Source organism: Mesoplodon mirus (assembly GCF_964341445.2).
Source record: "Mesoplodon mirus genome assembly, chromosome: 1".
Classification (NCBI taxonomy): Eukaryota; Metazoa; Chordata; class Mammalia; order Artiodactyla; family Ziphiidae; genus Mesoplodon; species Mesoplodon mirus.
Genome location: NC_138976.1, coordinates 218,246,458 through 218,265,827, shown reverse-complemented (window position 1 = coordinate 218,265,827; position 19,370 = coordinate 218,246,458). Strand labels below are relative to the sequence as shown.

Genomic DNA, 19,370 nt, shown 5'->3' with positions numbered 1-19,370 from the left:
CTGGGCGGGTCGCAGAGTGGACTTCACACATGGACTTCAAATGGGCAGAGCCCAAAGGGAGCCCCCCAGAAGGCTGAGCCCCAGGCCCTGCCCCGTGTGGGACAACTCCATACCGGGCAAGGGATGGGGCGAGGGCGGGAGGGCGAGGACCGTTCAGAGGCCCGGGGTTACGAGCCTGGGGCACGGGCTTGGAGTCAGAATTTGGTTTTCATCCTTGTTTATCTACTTCTTGGCTCTGTGAACTTGGAGAAGGTGCAAAACCTCACCAAGTTTCCTCGTTTTTCACCTGTAGCACGGGCATACCATTGGCCCTCTCACCAGTCGTCATGGGAATTGAGGAAGGGAATGAATGTAAAGTTCTGAGTGCAGAGCCTGACGTGTAACTGGCTCGTATTTGATAAATGAGAGCCCTCACAGTCGTTATGATGCAGAGCGGAGGGCCCCAGGATTGGGGTATAAGGAGGAGGCTGGCAGGGCCCATGGAGGTGAGAGACCGCATTTTCTGGAATGAATGAATGAATGAATGAGGTGGATTTGAGCCCAAGAGGATGGGAAGGAATTGGTTCTGTGGAGGGAGAAGAGAAGGAATGACAAATGTGACGCTCGCCTGACTGCTCTCCCAGGGCTTTGGAGGAAAACTCTGTGCATCCTCCTCCACCACACAGGTGCACAGACACCACTCCACACAACGCACAGACACACAACCCTGTCACCTGCACATCATCCTGCACACGGACACACACGAGCAGTGCGCTCCCACAGAGACACATAGACAGACGCACAGACACGTGCAGAGACACACACACAGAGACATACTCGTGACACTCAGACACACACACTCATACACACACAGTCACACGCAGTGAGTCAGTGGGAGAACAAGGACAGTGACATCAGTTCTAGCGCTTTCTCTTCTTTGAGTCTCATTTCCCACATCCGAGAGCCCACCGGGCTTGCCCACCAGTCATACTTCTGCTGAGGGGATGCTGACCTGCATCAAGACAAGGGTCTGCTGAGCGCCACCCGTTTCCCCCCCACCCCTGCCCCCAGGCCTTCCTCCCTCTGGGTTCACACTCCATACCTCCCCTCAGTGAGGCTGCTGCTGATGCTCTACGGGGGTGGGGTGGTGGCGGGGAGAGAGGCCAGGGGTGGGGGGAAGTGGAGGAGGGCAGGGGCGGGGGAGGATCTGTGAATTTAATAAAGTCAGCCTAGCCTGCTTGCCCCGTGAAGCCGCAGGGCTGATGCCACAGCGGTAACTTTCCTTCTGGGCGTCACGTGTTCCTTACATGCTGGAATTCCAGCCTGGCCTCCCGAGATGGGAGGACAGAGGAGGGAGCTGGCCCACGGGCCAGTGTAGACCTCAGGCCCTTTCTTGCTCACCCCCATCCATGTGTCTTGGTGGCACGGGTCATGTGGCCTGAATGGGGGCTGTAAAGGATCCAGGATGCAGGCAGGCAAACATAATCCTGCCACTGGCGGCTTTCCTTCCGCTCTGCGTGGAAAGGAACCAGGGCCAAACGCCACCGCTCCCGGCCCACATGCTTTCTGCTGCCTTGCAGGACTGGGGAAGCGGGGCCTGGCTTTGCGCCCTGAAGCCAGTGGCAAGGAGACCTGGATCCCTGGGCACCCAAATAATGGTCCTGTTCAAACTCATGGTTCATTTGCATCCTGGCTGGACGGGGGTTTGGGCACTCGGGTCGCCGGGTTCCTCTCTGCCAGCACCCCTGCCCGGCCCCACCTGGCCCAGCTCACAGAGCATCTCACACTGCACCTCGGACGCTCCCTGCCTCTACGTGGTCTTGGGGAGATCACTGGAGTCAGCCAATTTTCTTATCTGGAAAATGGGGATGACAGTCGCTGTAACGACCTCATTCTATTGGGGCAGAAAGAAGAGGGGCTGGAAGTGAGAGATTCTGGAGATTCCATAGTGTTTGAGGGCAGATTGCGTGAGCCTTGGAAAAACATAAAAGAGGTATCACTGGAAATCCCAGGTAGGCCTGTGTTCCTCCACCCACCCTGGCTTCTCGGGGCCCCCTATGCAACCAAATCCCCGGGGCTCGGGTGTGGGCTTGGGGCAGGGACACTGCAGCTCAGTGTCAGGGGTTGGGGAAGGGAGCCCACCCTCGACCCGCAGCCGCCCTCCCCTTCTCTCCTGGGATTTTTGCCCTAAAGACTGCCAACCTGGGGGCTATGAGGTAGTGTGCAAGATGGCCCCACCAGCCTCAGGGTATCTGAGGCTCATCTGCCTGAAACTTCAGTTTTACTGAAGGATTAGTGGGGAGACACACACACACTCACTCCCACGCATGCACACATATGCTTTGGAGTACAATGCAAGCATCCAAGTTATTTTTACTATAGAGCATGAAATTCAAGGAACACGGTCTCTCTTCTGCTCTAGTTCTGAGACCCCTGCAGGAGACTGCTACCCTCTGCTGTTTTTGATAAGAGACAGGAGGAGCGTTGGGGTCCTCCAAGTCTCTGATCGCCCAGGTCACACCCGCTCCCCTCCTCCAGTCCCCTCGGCCAGACTATCTCCCACGCACGCGTGCTGTGTGCCCGCGGAGAGCGCCCAGGGGCCCCCGAGGACCCGAGTGGAGAGGCAAGGGGGCCAGCAGAGCGCCCAGCCTGCCATCACCTCTCCACGGCCAGACCAGGAAAGTAACCCCTCTCCTTCCATGCCTCCTCCCTCCCAGAACATGAATATCCAGGTGGAGGACATCCGGATCCGAGCCATCCTCTCCGCCTACCGCAGGCGCACCCCGGTGACGGAGGGCTACGTGGAGGTGAAGGAGGGCAAGACATGGAAGCAGATCTGCGACAGGCACTGGACGGCCAAGAACTCCCGCGTGGTCTGCGGCATGTTTGGCTTCCCTGGGGAGAAGAGCTACAACGCCAAAGTGTACAAGTAAGGAGGCTGCGGGGAGTGCAGCTGGCTGGGCTCTGGCCCTGCCTTGCTGGAGAGTTAGCTCTGCAGTGGCCTGGGCCGCGGCTGTCTCCCCAGCAGGTGATTAGTCTGAGAAATCTGGACCTCGCAGCCACTGTTAGGAAATTGAGAAACCGATCCATTCGATTCGGTTATATCCATCCCGAGTAAATCTTGCAATGCTGTCAGGATTTCCAAAGTTAATATCTCCCAGGGGGAAAGGGAGGGGCTCATAAGGAGACTTAGAGTAATTTGCCAGAGGCGGGGTCCAGTGAGGGGTTTTCAGCTCAGGACAGGCTGGTGTATTGGCTGGTCGTGGGGTCTTCCTAGTTCCTCTAATAAGGATAATAATCAGCTTTACTGAGTGCTTACTCCATGCCAGGCAGCTCTGTTTTTAGTCTCTTAAGCTTCACAACACTAGGAAGCAGGGGTCTATTTCAGAGTCAAGGGAATGAAGTCAAGAGGGGTGATAAATCTCGGAAGTGGCTGGGACTTCCCTGGCGGTCCAGTGGTTAAGACTCTGCGCTTCCCCTGCAGGGGGCACGGGTTCGATTCCTGGTCAGGGACCTAAGATCCCACATGCCGTGCAGTGTGGCCAAAAAAAAAAACAAAAAACCTAGGAAGTGGCAGATCTAGGATCCAGACCCAGGTCTCCAAACTCCTCAAGAGTGTAGACTCACTACCTCTTTCCTTTCAAGCCAAGGAGAGAGGTGGCTTCCAAGCCAGGACAGGGGTCCCAGCCCCAGCTCTTCTTCCAGATCCCTAGGGTCAGTGTAGGCTGCATCTCTCCCTGGGCTCATCCTGGCCACCTCCGGTCAGAACGCCTGGTCCACCAGGAGGGTGAGTGCTTGGAGGCAAGCTGCCCGGCTGGGCGGGTGAGCATGGTGGTGATTCCCACCCCCAGCAGCCCTCAGACATGGCCCAGACGTTCCTGTTTGCACAGGGTGGGATGGGGGCATGCAGGGTGGTCCCCATCTTCTAAACCGTTTGGAGAAGTCCCTCCAGCTGGCCAGCTCCTTCCCTGGAGTCACCTTCTCAGCTTTTCCTTCCCATTGGAGCCAAGAAAAGCAAATCCCCTCCCCTGACAGGCCTCCTACCTGCTGGACCCACCAGAGCGCCCAGACTGTCATAGGTCTGAGTCCAGTCCCAGGAGCCGGAAGGCTGCCATGAGCCCTGCCCCGAGCAGGATGGGGTGCCTGACGCCAGGCAACACGTGGCTTGTTCAGAGGGCATTTGAAAGCTACCTCCTGAACTGCGGATGGACCGGAGTCCTTTTCTGGCTTTTGAGGAAGGATCTCAGATCTCAGATCTGTTTTGGCAACTGGGCCACTCATGATCCTCTCACGAGCTGGGTTTGAAAACTCCCTCCCTGTTCCTCCTACTGTGTGTCTGTGGCTTTGCTTTTTCAAATGCGGGCAGGAAAAAGGCTGCTAAGTCTGGGAGGCATCCAAGGTGGTGGGAAGTGAGCTGTACTCTCATCTGAGATGGGAGATGATTAGCAGACACTGGAAACTAGCTCCTGGTCCAGCCCTCTCGCTGGAGATGGTATAGAGGGGTGGGGTTGGGGGATGGGAGGGCAGCTAGGCTAAAACCTTCTCCGTCTCAGCTTGTATCTGATGTGGTGTGTTAGTCCCTGGGACGCAGCTGACATTTGGGCCCCAAAAGAGAAAAGCGTGTTGGGGAGAGTTTCCGTGCTTCGGTGGTGCTGTTAGGGATTGTGATGGTAGCTAGCTGGTGGGAGGAAGCTGTTAGCGAAAAGCGGGGCCTCCCAGGGCATGTGGGGTCCTCAGAGGTCACCCGGCCCAAGCCCTCAGGCTGCACAGGAGGAGACCCAGGCCTGAAGGGCAGTGGAGTCGGGGGGTCACAAAGCCACTCCTGCCAGAGACGCAGGGCAGCCCAGGCAGGTCTGCTCCAGGGAGAGCTCTCCACAGTGCTGCCTCCACCCTCAGACCTGCTCCTGCTTTGCTCCACCCTAGAGGCGGGGCCTGGCCACACTGCACAGGCCGCCGCCGCCGCCGCCGCCGCCGCCGCCGCCACCGCCACCACCGGCTGGCTGGTAAGTCTGAGAGCTGGGGCAGCACTGGCCTGGAGACAGGGGTATCTGTGAGCCCTGCTCAGAGACTGAGGACCACAGAGGCCTGGGAGCCAGAGTAAGGGCCACACCCTGCATGGTCCCTGCATCTGGGCCTTCTGGTAGCATCTTTCCCCACCTCCCTTTCACCTTTCCTGCAGCAGCCTGTCTGTCGCTGCTGTTGCTGACCACACCCCCAAGGCAGGTGATGTGGTCTCCCAGGGAGACCCTTCACCCCAGGAAGGAAATTGTTTTCAAAGTAATTCTATCTGGGGTGGGGTTAGTCATCTCCAGGCATCCACCAGGCCCCTAAGGGACTTTGCAGCCTTGGAAATTCACCTGGGCAGCATCTATGGCCTCTCCACCCTGCCTTCCTCTGCTAACCTGCAGGTCTGGTGGCCTTAGAATTATCCCCAAGGCCAGGACTGCAGCTCTTCATCAGAACCTCTGCTGGCCATCCAGCCTCGACACCCCCGGCCAAGTCAGAAGAGTCTGGCGGGGTTGCCTGCGGGTCTCCCAGAGGCCTCTGCACTAACAGGCTCTCCCCAGAGTGAAGTCAGGGGCTCTCACCAAGGGCTGCTTTGCCATGGGCTGACTTCTATGCTGGACTGGGAAGCTGTGCATATACCATGAAATTGATAAAGCTGAAGCTTCAGGGCCCCATCCCCGGGGCCAGGAACATTTTGTAGTCATTTTCTTTTTCTTAAAGCAGGATCGCAATATTGATATTGATTTATTGATACGAGCTTACTGAGCAGAGATTCTGCATCTAATGTTGCATCTTGCGAGTTAAGAAGAGCTCTAAGACTTTGGTGAGTTGGCTGAAACAGGGACCAAAAGGAGGCCCTCCACAGCAAATTATAGAAATGCCAGATCCACTTTGGTTTCATGTAGAGAAACGGGTTCAGAGGCTTGGGGAGACTGGAATGTTGGAGTGGATTTGTCATCTAAGACCTACTCTCCCACCCGGGAGGGTCCAGAAGACAGACTTCTCACCATGACCGTGAGGAATGAGTTTGTGAGGGGAGCCCTGGCGTTCTTAAGAGCTCCCTGATTGCTCTTCTCTGTAAGCCAGACCTCAGGGTGGGAGCTGCAGTCACCGCAGGTTGGGAAACCTAAATGCAATGGGGGTAATCGGATCAGGAGTGGCAGGGGCCAAGTGACAGCATTCAACGCCAAAGGCAAGGTGGGCGTGGCTACTGAATGGCCAGCAGATCAGAATACTCTGACTCCTGCAGACCTGTGGTATTGACCAGTTGATCTAGTTGGCTGGATCGTGGTGTTCCTAGAAGTGAAATAGGGAGCCTCCTCAAATCTGTTTTTTGGGTGGGGGGGCACACCCTGAGTCTTGTGGAATTTTAGTTCCCCGGCCAGGGATTGAACCCTGGCCCTCGGCAGTGAGAGCGTGGAGTCCTAACCACTGGACCGCCAGGGAATTCCCTACTCAATTCTTGATCTGTAAAAGCAGAAAAGTTCTAGGTCAAGAGAACAAAACTCTAACCTGAATCATAAAAACAGGCCCGGCCTCTCAATCAATATCCAGACTTGAGCTAGTTTACAGACCCAGAAGCCCTTGAATGAAGAGGAGGCCAGGTCCCCTTGAAGAAGGACTGTGGCTTACTGCCCAAAATGTATACTGTTAATCATTGGCCCAGCCTTCTCCAAAGGAGATCACTGTATGTTGGGCACAAGGAAATAATCAGAACTTCAGGAACCACTGGACACGGGCTCTGAACTGACACTGATTCCAGGGGCCCAAACATCCCTGTGGCCCACAGTCAGAGTATGGACGTCGGGTGATCAATGGAGTTTGGCCTCAGGTCCACTCATAGTGAGCCCAGTGGGCCCCTGAACCCAACCGGTGGTTATTTCCCTAGGTCCAGAATGCACAATTGGAATAGACATAATCACATAGCAGGCAGAATCTCTACGAAGTCTGGCTTCCTCCTTGGCTGGGGGAGAGCCAGGAGGACTTCTCATTTTTTAGTTGAATCGTTCAGCTCAGTGTTCTTCTAGCCACCCAGCCATCGGGCTAGATACCTCTTTCTTAAGTAGGCTTCCCGCTTGGCCAACGGCTGTCCTGTAACTCCAGTCGCCCACCAATCAGCAGGCCTGGAGTGGGCTGTCCACGCCTCCTCCCCAGCGCCTCATATCTGCATCCCCGTATCTGCATCCCGGGGAGGCCTGTGGGAGTGAATCATGGGGGCGGGGTGGGCTCTGGTGGTGGAAGCCTGTGGAGGATCACGGGCAAGTTCCTGTGAGCTGATGTAAGAGGGCAGTGGGGCTGTCTGGGGAGGAAGGAGCAGCTCTGTGTCTGCCGAGGGTGCTTCTCTCTATATTAAGAGCTCAGTACATCTGTTCCTGGGAGAAGCTTGTGGTCATGGAAATCTGGGAGCCAGAAGATGTTCCAGTTCAGTGGGATCTGACCACTCCTTGTGCAGCTGACATCCCCTGGGTGTATTTGCTCGCCCAATGGTAGGGGTGTCATAGCAAGCTGTAACCCCCACCCCCACCCCACCGAGTGCGTTCTCCAGTCTGATGTGGGAGTGTCAGGGGAAAGAAGCTGGAGGCTGTGTTTCCAAGTGCAGGGGCCTCCCAGGGAGTGGGGAGGGGCAATGGCTCTTGGAATTATTAACAGTCCTCCTGTGTAGGCCTGTGCTCTGTTTGTAGCTATGTTGAGCACACATCCTAAATTTTCCAAGACAGTCCTTTTTTCAAAAAAATAAAATTGGGTGGGGGGGCCTCTCCACGTGGCTTGTGGGATCTTAGTTCCCTAACCAGGGATTGAACCTGGGCCACGGCAGTGAAAGCACCGAGTCCTAACCACTGGACCGCCAAGAAACTCCCAAGATAGTCCTTTTTTTTTTTTTTTTTCAAAGATTCTGTGTCATTGCACCCACAGGTACAGTAGAATTACTACCAGTAGCAATTTTTGATTAAGGAAAGATATCAGCAGCATCTGTAGGGTTTTTCCTTCCTCTTTGTTCATATCCCATTCACTCTGAGACAAAGCAGAAACTTCCAGAGATGCTGGACCAGCAGGGACAGGACCCTGCTTCTGCCCATCTGGGGCCAACTTGCCCTGGGCGGCCCCTCCTCTGAGCAGTCCGGCAGTGATGCCGTCCAGCTCTCCCTGGCATCTCACTGGATTCCGCCAATCAGGGATGAGCACATAGACCCCAAAGACCTGGGACAGCATGAGAGGACAGGGAGTCCTCCCCGCCCTCCTCCTTTTTGAATCCCACCATCACTCAAGGCCCAGTTCAAACCTACTCTTCCTTGAAGTCGTCCACCATCTCTCTTCTCTCATCTTTCTTTTTTTCCTTTAACCAGTACAGTTTTTATTTATTTATTTGACAGACACTTAGGTAGCCCTTCCAAGTGCTGGGCACTGTGGTTAAGTGCTTTATAAGAATTAACTCATTTAACTATCCTAACAATCTGATAAAGTAGATCCCTTTGCTACATCTGATCTGGAGGTGGGGAAACTGAGGCACAGTGACCTTTCTGTTAACCAATTCATTACTTACTGGTTGGTTATCGTTTGAGAAAAAACTTTGACTCACCTTGATCCATATTCTGCCTTCCAAAAAAAACCCCATAAAAACACACAACGCAGGCTAAGAGCTTACCTAGGATATGGTATGGAGACAACCTCAGCCTCACGGACTCCTGGGTGAAGAATTTTTTTTTAAAGGATAAAGATGGTAATTTAATAATAATAAAGGGGTTAACTCATCAGAGGACATAACAATTTGAAATGTTTATGCACCAAATAACGGATCTTCAAAATACATGAAGTAAAAACTGACAGAACTGCAAGGAGAAATAGACAAATCCATACTTATAGCTGGTGATTTCAGTTCTACTCTCAATAATTTATAGAACAAGTAAGGATATAGAAGACTTGAACGACGCTATCACCCAATTTGACCTATTTGGCTTTTAGAGAACACTCCACTCAACAACAGCACTATGCAAAATTTTTTCAAGTATACATTAAAAGAAAACATAACCTAGCTAGAACATAAAATATGCCTGGACCATAAATTATGTCTCAATACATTTAAAATGATTCAAGTCACACAAAGCATATTCTGTGAACATGATGGAATTATGTTAGAAATCAATAACAGAAAGATATCTAGAAAATCCCCAAGTACTGGAAACCGTATACCCAGTTCTAAATAACCCTTCTGTCATAAAAGTAATCAAAAGGTAAATTAAAAAGTATTTTGGCCTGAATTAAAATGAAAACACAGTATCTCAAAATATGTGGAATATAGCTAAAGTAGGACTTAGAGGGAAATGTATACTCCTATACTGGAAAAGAAGAAAGGTATCAAATCAGTGACATCAGCTTTCACTCTAAGAAACTAGAAAAAGAAGAGCAGATCAAACTAGGTGAAGATTTTTTTTTTTTTTTTGCGGTACGTGGGCCTTTCACTGTTGTGGCCTCTCCCGTTGCGGAGCACAGGCTCCGGACGCGCAGGCTCAGCGGCCATGGTTCACGGGCCCAGCTGCTCCGCAGCATGTGGGATCTTCCCGGACTGGGGCACGAACCCATGTGCCCTGCATCGGCAGGCGGACTCTGAACCACTGCGCCACCAGGGAAGCCCCTGGGTGAAGATTTGATGTGGTCTGTGGCTGAGTTTCATCACCATCATAATTTCCATGACGAAACCAAGTGTACTTTGCTTCAGCAGAGGGGATAATTTAAGTCTGCTCTCACTGATTCTCATTGGATTCACATCTTTAATTTTGTCTATCAATGGGAGAGAGGTTTACACTCAACTTGTCCTGCTCATTGACAAAGGGAAATAAAGGCAGAGAAACAAAGGGAAACAAGACAGCATGTTGAAGCTATCTGAAGAGTTTGGGTAACCAACCCTTCTGATTGCTCAGGACTGAGGGGTTTCCTGGGACCAGGGGTCCCATCTCTTTTATTTATTTATTTATCTATCTATTTATCTATCTTTTGAAGTATAGTTGATTTACAATATTGTGTTAGTTTCAGGTGTACAACGAAGTGGTTCAGTTATATATATATTCTTTTATATATATTTATATATAACTTTTCTTTTCTTCATATATACATATAAAACTGAAGATTCTTTTCCATTATAGGTTATTACAGCATATTGAATATAGTTCCCTGTGCTATACAGTAGGTCCTTGTTCTTTATCTACTTTACATATAGTCGTGTGTATCTGTTAATCCCAAATCGTAATTCATCCCTCCCCCGTTTCCCCTTTGGTAACCATAAGTTTGTTTTCTATGTCTGTTGAGTCTGTTTCTGTTTTGTATATGAGTTCATTTGTATTAGTTTTTTAGATTCCACATATAAGTGATACCATATAATATTGGGTTGGCCAAAAATTTCGTTTGGGTTTTTCCATAACATCTTGTCTCTTTCTGTCTGACTTAACTTCACTTAGTATGATAATATCTAGGTCCATCCATGTTGCTGCAAATGGCAATATTTCATTCTTTTTTTATGACTAATATTCCATTGTATTTGTCTCTCTTAGATCCCTTTCTGCATTTTGTATTTGTAGGCTTTAGTATTATCTCACTACACTCAGTCCCTTGTCTTCTAGAATGTGAGCTTCCTGGGGGCAGGAGGCCACCACTGCCCTTCCGGGTCCTGCTCCCCAGTGCCCAGCGTGGGCCCAACATGACCAAGGGCTCAGTGAGTGCTGGCAGATGCACCCTGCAGAGCTCTGTCTGGAGTAGGACTGAATCCCAAGAGCAGGAACCGTGCCTCTCTGGTTCCACCACCAGATCCCCAGCAGCTGGCACAATGGCTGGCCCCGGGAAGGGGCCAATGCCCAGTTGTGGAAAAAGGGAGGGGTGGGCACCATGATGCCTTGGTCACCTGCCCCGTCTTACCTTCTGCAGAATGTTTGCCGCCCGCAAGAAGCAGCGCTATTGGCTATTCTCCATGGACTGCACAGGCACGGAGGCCCACATCTCCAGCTGCAAGCTGGGCCCTCAGGTGTCGCTGGACCCCGTCAAGAATGTCACCTGTGAGAATGGACTGCCGGCCGTGGTGAGTTGTGTGCCTGGCCAGGTCTTCAGCCCTGATGGACCCTCAAGATTCCGGAAAGCCTACAAGCCAGAGGTGAGGATGGGGCAGGTGATTTGGCCACTTGGCACCTGAGGGGGAGGTCTGGTGGTTAAGGGAGCAGAGAGGGACCCCCAAGAGAGAGCAAGGAAATGAAGACCACTTTTCTAGAGGGCAGGAAGGCAGAGGACACCTGTCAGGGCCAGCCTCTCCGATAGATGCCACCTCTAGGGTGTGACAAGAAGCTGAGTCCCTGCCCCTAATCATTAGCACCCCTACCTGTCCTTCCACTGCTGCTGTATTCTAAGGCCAACGTCCCCTTTGTGGGGGACAGATACACTGGAGAGGAACATGACTCATTACTGACGTCACAGGCTCCGTGTGCTATCTGTGGACCGCATGAAGGGTGGGAGTGGCCACCTGGGGCTCCTGCACAATTCCCAGAGGAATCAAGCATCCTGGAGCCTTTGGAAACACCATCCAACCGTCAAAAGCACATGAAATCAGCAACTTTCCAACAAGTTTTGGTTTATTCTGCAACAGAAAGGGTGACAGTTTTTAAAAGCTGTCACCGTGATAGTAAATAGAAACGTGCCATCACCACGTCTGTGTGATCTGTACCCGTTATCACGTGATACGTTTGTGAACCAGCCAGTGTGTGTGCGTGTGTGTGTATTCAAGAGATAGTGTACGTCTCTTCACATCAATTACATCCCCACTTCAACTGACTGATTCCTTAGGACAAGCGAACTATCCCGACCACTGGCAGGCTTGACACCTCCTCTGAAGACGAGAAAGTGCACTATTCTGTCTTCCCTTGAAAATCATTAGCAGCTTTTCTATTTCCTACGCGCCTCTTTTCATATACCCACAAAAGGTCTCTGTGATTTGCATACTCTGAAAACTGCTAATACGGGCCAGTGGGTGGGAAGAGCAGAGGGATGGGTAGGAAAGAGAGCTAATCATTTAGTAGGGATTGATTCCCTGTATCAGATGAAACCTAATTACTTGGGAATCGGTCCTCTGGGCCAGGACAGGTTCCAGGTCAGCTCCGATCGCATTAGGGGTAAGATGAGAGAGTAAACTCTGATGGGGGCAGATGGTAAGTTGGGCGGGTCCAGGTGGGGGGGGTGGAGTGGAGGGCAGGAGTAGCAACCCCTCCCCAAGCCGAGGCAGCCTCATTCTGTGTCCACTGTCCCTTCTCCATGTCTCTCCCCCTATCTACCCCCCTGCCCTCTCCAATCTCTCCTCTCCGTCAACATCTAATGACCTGCTCTTGGACAGGGGCTGATAACACTCATCCAGTGGAAATGAGAAACCCGGGCAGGAGCCGATAAGCCACACTGAGTGGCCCCTCCCAGGCTGGGGTGGCATATTTGGACAAAAGAAGGACCCCTAAACAAAAGGAGTGAAGTGAACACAGCAAGCCCAGGCATCAGCCGGAGGGTGTGGGAACTCTTTGGGGTGTCTTCCTGGCACTTCCGGCCGGAAGCCAGCCCTGTCCCCCTCAGTCCCCACCAGGGCCTCCAAACTGCACAGACCTGACCACACATTACACGTGTGCAGCCAGGCCACACAGGCATGCCTGCAGCCCCTCACGTCCCCCACCTCCACTGCCACGTGATTTGACAGCCACATCCTTTCTACAGCCTCAGCCTGAGCCTCTGAGCTTTCCTCATGTGTCATCCAGAATACCAGGTCCTACTGTTTTGGAATTCCTCTTACTGTGTGGTTGAAAGCAAAGGAATCGAGTTCATACCAGACCAATTCAAAAAAAAAAGAGCAAGCGAGGCTTACATCACATTTTCCCTTGGTTTCTTTCCTCCAGGGCCAGCTGACTCTGCCTGGCCTCTGCCAGATAGGGTAAGGTTATCTGGGGCTCTGCCTTACGCTTGAGTCACGGATGGTCCGCTCCATGGGAAGGGGACCCTGACATCCAGCTAGAGAGCTTGGGAAAGGAAATGGGGGAAGGGAGAGGTCATGGTTCTACAACAGTCAGGGGCTGGGGCCAGCAGTCGTATCTGTCGTGTTTTCTAAAGCTAGACTAAAGTTTCTTGAAGCCAGTGTGGGTTTTGCACCCCTCCCTGTCCCTCTTTTCTTCTCCCTCTAGTGCCAGGGTCTGTCCCTGAGGTCTGTAAATCTGGGTGGGGACCTTGGCTGGAGGATGGAGACACAGGCTCTTGTTGGATGCCTTGGCCCTCGAGATGACTGCTGTATGTTAATGCTTGAAAAACACCACCTCCAACCAGGCCTGCCTCGTCCAGACCACCAGTGGGTGCGATGAAGGGAGTCCGAGGCTGAGGACTGCACGGGCCACAGTAGAACAATGACTCTGGTCTGATCCAACACATATAGAAGGGCTGCACAGTCACCCCTGACTCCTTCTGTGTTGAATCAAATGGCATCAGCCATAACTCAGAGCCTCACAGCCTTCTGAGTTCCCCACCCCAGCACACACACACACACACACACACACACATCCACGCACGCATGCACAGAAACGGATGCAAAGCAGGGTATGTGGGCAGATGGAGTCAAATGACCCGTCTCCCATCTTGTAAGGTGTAATCCAACGGGATTAAGATGCTTGGAGAGTAGGTCTTACTCCTGTGCAATTAATAAGCCTTTAAGGCTGCATCTTCTGAAGAGTTGGGCTGATCTGGACGTGGAGTAGAATCGGGGTGGCGGAGCTGGAGTGGTGACTGCTCATGAGCCCAGCTGCAGGACCGATGTGGGACGTAACCAATGGGAGGCTCCCCATACCCCTTGCCACGGCCCATCCCAAGTCTTGGCCACCTCAGTGGGGCCCCGCCCTCTCACTCTCCGTCTTCTCTCTCCTGCCTCTCATGGGCCTGCAGAGCAGGATTCTTGCGGTTGGTCCGTTTAGCGCCCTGGAATCTCCCCCGGGGCTAGACCACAGCACGCTGTTACCAGCAGCATAGACTTATGATCCATTTGGAACCTGCAGGCTTTGGGGGTAGGAGCTTCTTTCTGTAGCTCTGAAGCTTGAGGTTCTGGAGGTCCTCGAGCAAGTATGGGGTGGGGTGATGGGCTGATGAGGGTCCCTGATGGGCTCCCCAGTGGTCCAGGACGAAAGGTCCACGAGAAGGCTGCAAAGGGAGCGCACAGCCAGCCGACCACGCAGAGTGAGCATGCGCGCCTCCACCCCTCCGCGGGCACACACACAGGTGGAGCGCTGTCAGCTCCTAGCCTGGGGCCGGGGTTTGGAGTGGGGAGGGGTTGGGAAAGGAAGGGAGTGAGCTGCACTCAGCAGGACCATGTATCTCTTCAGCAACCCCTGGTGCGGTTGAGAGGAGGTGCCAACGTCGGGGAGGGCCGCGTGGAGGTGCTCAAGAACGGAGAATGGGGTACCGTCTGCGACGACAAGTGGGACCTGGTGTCCGCCAGCGTGGTCTGCAGAGAGCTGGGCTTCGGGAGCGCCAAAGAGGCCATCACAGGCTCCCGGCTGGGGCAAGGTAAGGCGTGGGGAGGACGTTCTGTGCCTCTCTTCACGGAAAGTGTCACATGGGGAGCCCAGCGGGGGCTGGCTGGCCTCATCCTTTCCAGGCTCTTCTTGCTTTGCCTCCTCCCTCCAGCAGCTGCTGCTCTATTAGACAATCCCAGGCTTCTCTCCAGGCAGTTGGAGCTGGAAGGGCCTTAGGGAATATTGAGTGCCCATTTTATGGATTTGGAAGCTGAGACCCAGAGAAGGAAGTAAACGACCAAGATGAGACAGCATGTTAGCACCCAATGAACATTCTAATGGAGGTCTACCCAACTCCTAACCCAGTGCTCCCCACAGTCCCAGTGAAAACACTGGAATTTCCAGGTCCTTCCCCCAGGAGAAGACCTCAGAATTCATGAGGCTATGGACCACCCCGGGCACAAAAGAATCCTGAATGTCATCTTACTTTTCCACCCTCAGTTAGCACCACAAACATTCTCTCCCTGCCGCCAGAGACTGGGAACAGGATGCCCTGCTCCCAATGTCATGAGATGCTAACAAAAGAAGGGCCTGGTTTTTATTAAGTGTCTCAAACAAATCTTTCCTTTGAGCAAAGAACAAGAGTATAGGAGGCTTTCAAGCAGGTCACCCTGTGGAATGCTGTAAACATGACATGGCAACACAACAGATAACTTCCCCTCCCGACCCCCATGAAGACCACTGCCCTGTGCCAGCCCTGGTCCTGCAGAGGTCCGTGGAGTCTTTGCCCCAAACAGACTCTGCAGCCCAGTGAGCGTCCAGTGCCCCCCGCCCACCCAGGGGGACTTTGTGTGTTGAGCAAATGAAACCAATCATCTGCAGGAATCTTTTCAGTGTTGACCCCCAGGGAGGCTGCTGCAGACCGGGGGCTGCCGTGGTTGGGAGGGGGTGGGGAGGGAGGAGAGGGGGCTGCAGACGAGGGTGGGCTGTCCTATCCCGTGAGGAGAGGATGTTTCCACACTGTCAGAAACAACACCATCACCCCACAGAAAGGAGTATGGTGAGGTCATTGGCCACAACCTGGAGGAAATAACAGCCCAGTGGACCCGAGAGACAGTCTTGGAATGATAGATGCCACCGCAGCAGAAGAGCTCAGATGTCATCTTGTCCAACAGATGAGGAATCTGAGGCTCTGGAGAGCGAGCCTGAGGTCACACTTATAGTTAGTGGCAGAGAAAGATTGAAACTCAGGTCTTCTAACTCTCAGATGTGGGCTTCTCCCTTCTACCCACCTGTCTCAGCCTGCTCACGTTCAGAGCATCTCTACCTCCAATCCCTGCAAGCTTCCTGGGGTCTACTGAAGTTTGAGAGTCTAGGGTGGACTAGAACGTTCCTTCGTGCCAGCCGTCAGTGACCTCAGTGACAATCTTTCTCCTCCCCTGTCGTGGTGAGCTCTTTGCGGTTCCCTTGGATCTCGAATATTCCCACAGTCCATTGTACTAATTGGCTAATGTGTTGGTTTGTGGCCACCCCAGGCCTACAGGACAAAGACCACTCATTCTGAGGAAGAAACAAGCACCGGCTGACATAAACATTCCATTTATCATGGGTGTGTGCTATTTGACCTAATTATTTCACTGCCCAGAGCAGCCAAAATTTTCCCAGGGCCCACAGAACTCTGGGAGAAAGAGACATCTGGCATTTTCAGTGCTGTCCTTGAAAGAACCACTGGATGATTTATCATCTTCTGCCACACTGGGCAGGTCAACTCTGGTAGGCAGAAAGGGAAAAGTCCACATTTGATGTCAAGCCACAGAGCAGTCAGGGTCCATCCTCAGCCCTGCCTCTAGCTGGTGGACCAAGTTTCCACACCCACAGCGAGGGTAGTGAAAGGGCAAGTGCTGAGGGGTGGGCAGTCTGAGTCCTGGTCCTGGCCCTGCCACCTACATGCTCGGTGGGCTTGAGCAAACTTCTGGGTCTCAGATCCTTCACTGGATTCACGGTGTCTGAGGTTCTGTCTGTCCAACCTCCTGAGATTCTGAGACCTGTTCTTATCACCAGCATGGATGTTAGGTCAGAATCAGGCACTGTGCTTTGTGTTCTGAGATTCCCTGTACACATCTGAACTCCAGCTGTCTGTTCACACAACTGGCTCCCACCATGCCTGACTCATAGTGCTCTGGAGACATTCATTTTATCAAGAATGAATGAATGAGGGACTTCCCTGGCAGTCCAGTGGTTAGGACTCCGTGCTTCCACTGCAGGGGGCACGGGTTGGATCCCTGGTTGGGGAACTAAAGAATCCCACAAGCCTCGCAGTGTAGCCTAAAAAAAAAAAAAAAAAAAAGGAATGAATAAATGAATGAGTTCCAGTTGCATAAGTAGGGTGAGCTGAACAAACACTTGGTAAAGAAGTTCCAACACTCCAGACCCACGCTGTCCAACAGACATATAATGTGAGCCACATATGTAATGTTAACATTTTCTAGTAGCCACGTAAAGAACAAATAAAAAGAAACAGATGAAATTCATTTTAATAATCTATTTTACTTAATATTGTATATAATATTTCCAAAATATTTGATTTCAACATGTAATCAGTATAAATGCTCTTGATGAGATAGTTCGCAGGTAGGGTACTGATTCTCTGAAATGCAGGGTGCGTTTTGCACTTACAGCCCGTCTTGGTCTGGACTGGCCACATTCCAAGTGCTCGGCGAGGTGGCAGCTGCTGCGCTGGATGGGGCAGCTCCAGAACAGTGCCTTTCAAACCCTTTTGCTTGAAACCGCCCATCAGAAATACTGACAGCACATGCAAGTAAAGCTTCGAAGCATAAGTCTCTGGAAACAGTGCTTCCCTTTATAACACGCAAAACACTGTGCGTTGTCCTAGTCTATTCTACTGTGATCGTCAAAATCTGATGGCAACCTGCAGAGTTGTTTGTGGGTCCCAAGTCCATAACATCGTTCTCGCAGGTTGGACATGGCTTCTCTCCAGCATCCTCTCCTGCCCCAGGCCTGTGGTCACCGGGGCCAGGGTTTGCACGTGGGGGAAGAGCAAGACCAAGGTGAAGGTGGGGGAGGCATCATGACTGGGAGGGATTCAGAGGACAGTCCAGAGCCCAGGAGGAGGGGAAAGCTGGAGTCAGGATACAGCAGGTCAAACCCAGCTTGACCAAAGGAGCCGGCAGCCCAGAGACACCACTGGGCAAGGGCTGGGCTGGACCCCCAGGCCAGTGTCCTTCAGCGACACCTCACACCCTGCCCAACCCACCCCAGAACTGGGTGGTGTAGGGAAGAGGGTAAGAAACCCTGGTCCTCCCACCTCTGTGCTCTGCCCTGGTGTGCCACGAATGTGCATGCTTCAGGAAAGTGGGCCCTGCCCTCTGGGGCCTCATCCCCAGACGTCTGTAGACAGCCACGTCAGTTTACATAAGTTAGGCCAGAAGGAGCCTAACCAGTTGTTAGCTGGAGTCTAAAGCGTGTTAGGCTCTTGCATTAATCTTTTCTCTCCTGTCCAGTCCTGTAGTCTAGCAATCCGTGCGCATTCATTGAGTACTGTTTGGGCTGGAGCCTGGAACAGAGAATTCATTTATTCCACATTTATAGTAATGGTTTCTACTCTCCAGGAGGTCACGTCAAGTGAGAGAAATAAGAAATAACCCCAATCAAAGCGCTTTTACACTAACAAGTAGGCGATGATACATAAGAAATAACCCTGATAATAATTCTTACCATTTACTGAGTCCCTGGTAACTTGACACACTTTGTCTCATACAGTCCTAATAATCCCAACCGTGCAAGATAGATATTGTCATTGCCCTTTACAGATGAGGAAAGTGGAGTTCCTGAAGGTTCCATCACTGCCCAAGGAGACACAGGCTGCATCCACTCTCAGGCTCCGCACCCAGCTCATTGCCTTGTGAGCCAGGGAGGGGCGTAAAAAGTAAATGCTGCAGACGAGGGTGAGGTCGTTCAAGCTGAGCCATAAAGGAGGAAGGATCCACAGTGATCCTTGAAGGCAGGCCTCTGCTTAGATGGGCAGAAAGGAGGAGGGGTGTCGGGGGGCAGGAGGCAGAGGCGGCACCCCTAGATGAAGGGGAACATAGGCGCTTCCAACAGCTCAGCTCTTTCCCAGAGCAAACTTCTGCTCTTTTCCAGCCTAGGGTTTCCTCTCCTGACTCTCCTGAATGAGCTTCAGAAACTCAGGAAGATCATGCTGTGGGGTCAGACTGCTTGGTTTGAATACTGGTTCCTCCATCAGCCCAGTTACTTAATCTTTGGTCTTCTGTGGGGACCATTTTGTTGGGGTGATTAAATGAGTTAATATAAACAATGTGTTTAGGACAGAATCCAACACATAGTGAGTGCTCAATAAATATTAGGTACAATCTCCACCACCATAATCATCACCATCACCACCATCACCATCATCATCACCATCACCATCACCACCATCACCACCATCACCATCACCATCACCACCATCATCATCATCATCACCATCATCATCACCACCATCACCATCACCATCATCATCACCATCACCACCATCACCATCATCATCACCATCACCACCACCACCATCACCATCATCATCACCATCACCATCACCATCATCACCACCATCACCATCACCATCACCACCATCATCATCATCATCACCATCATCATCACCACCATCACCATCACCATCATCATCACCACCATCACCATCATCATCACCATCACCACCATCACCATCATCACCATCATCATCATCATCACCATCACCATCATCACCATCATCATCATCATCACCATCATCATCATCATCACCACCATCATCATCATCACCACCATCACCATCACCACCATCACCATCACCATCATCATCACCAT

The 19,370-nt window shown here is 52.1% G+C and overlaps 1 protein-coding gene across 1 annotated transcript in view; it reads left to right on the top strand.

Moving 5' to 3' along the window:
• Positions 1 to 19,370, top strand: part of LOXL2 (lysyl oxidase like 2) — a 103,750-nt gene that overhangs the window by 48,976 nt on the left and 35,404 nt on the right. The window contains exons 4-6 of the mRNA XM_082622073.1: positions 2,697 to 2,908; positions 10,900 to 11,122; positions 14,358 to 14,541. Coding sequence (XP_082478199.1) covers positions 2,697 to 2,908; positions 10,900 to 11,122; positions 14,358 to 14,541 — 619 coding nt within the window. The remainder of the gene's footprint in view (positions 1 to 2,696; positions 2,909 to 10,899; positions 11,123 to 14,357; positions 14,542 to 19,370) is intronic.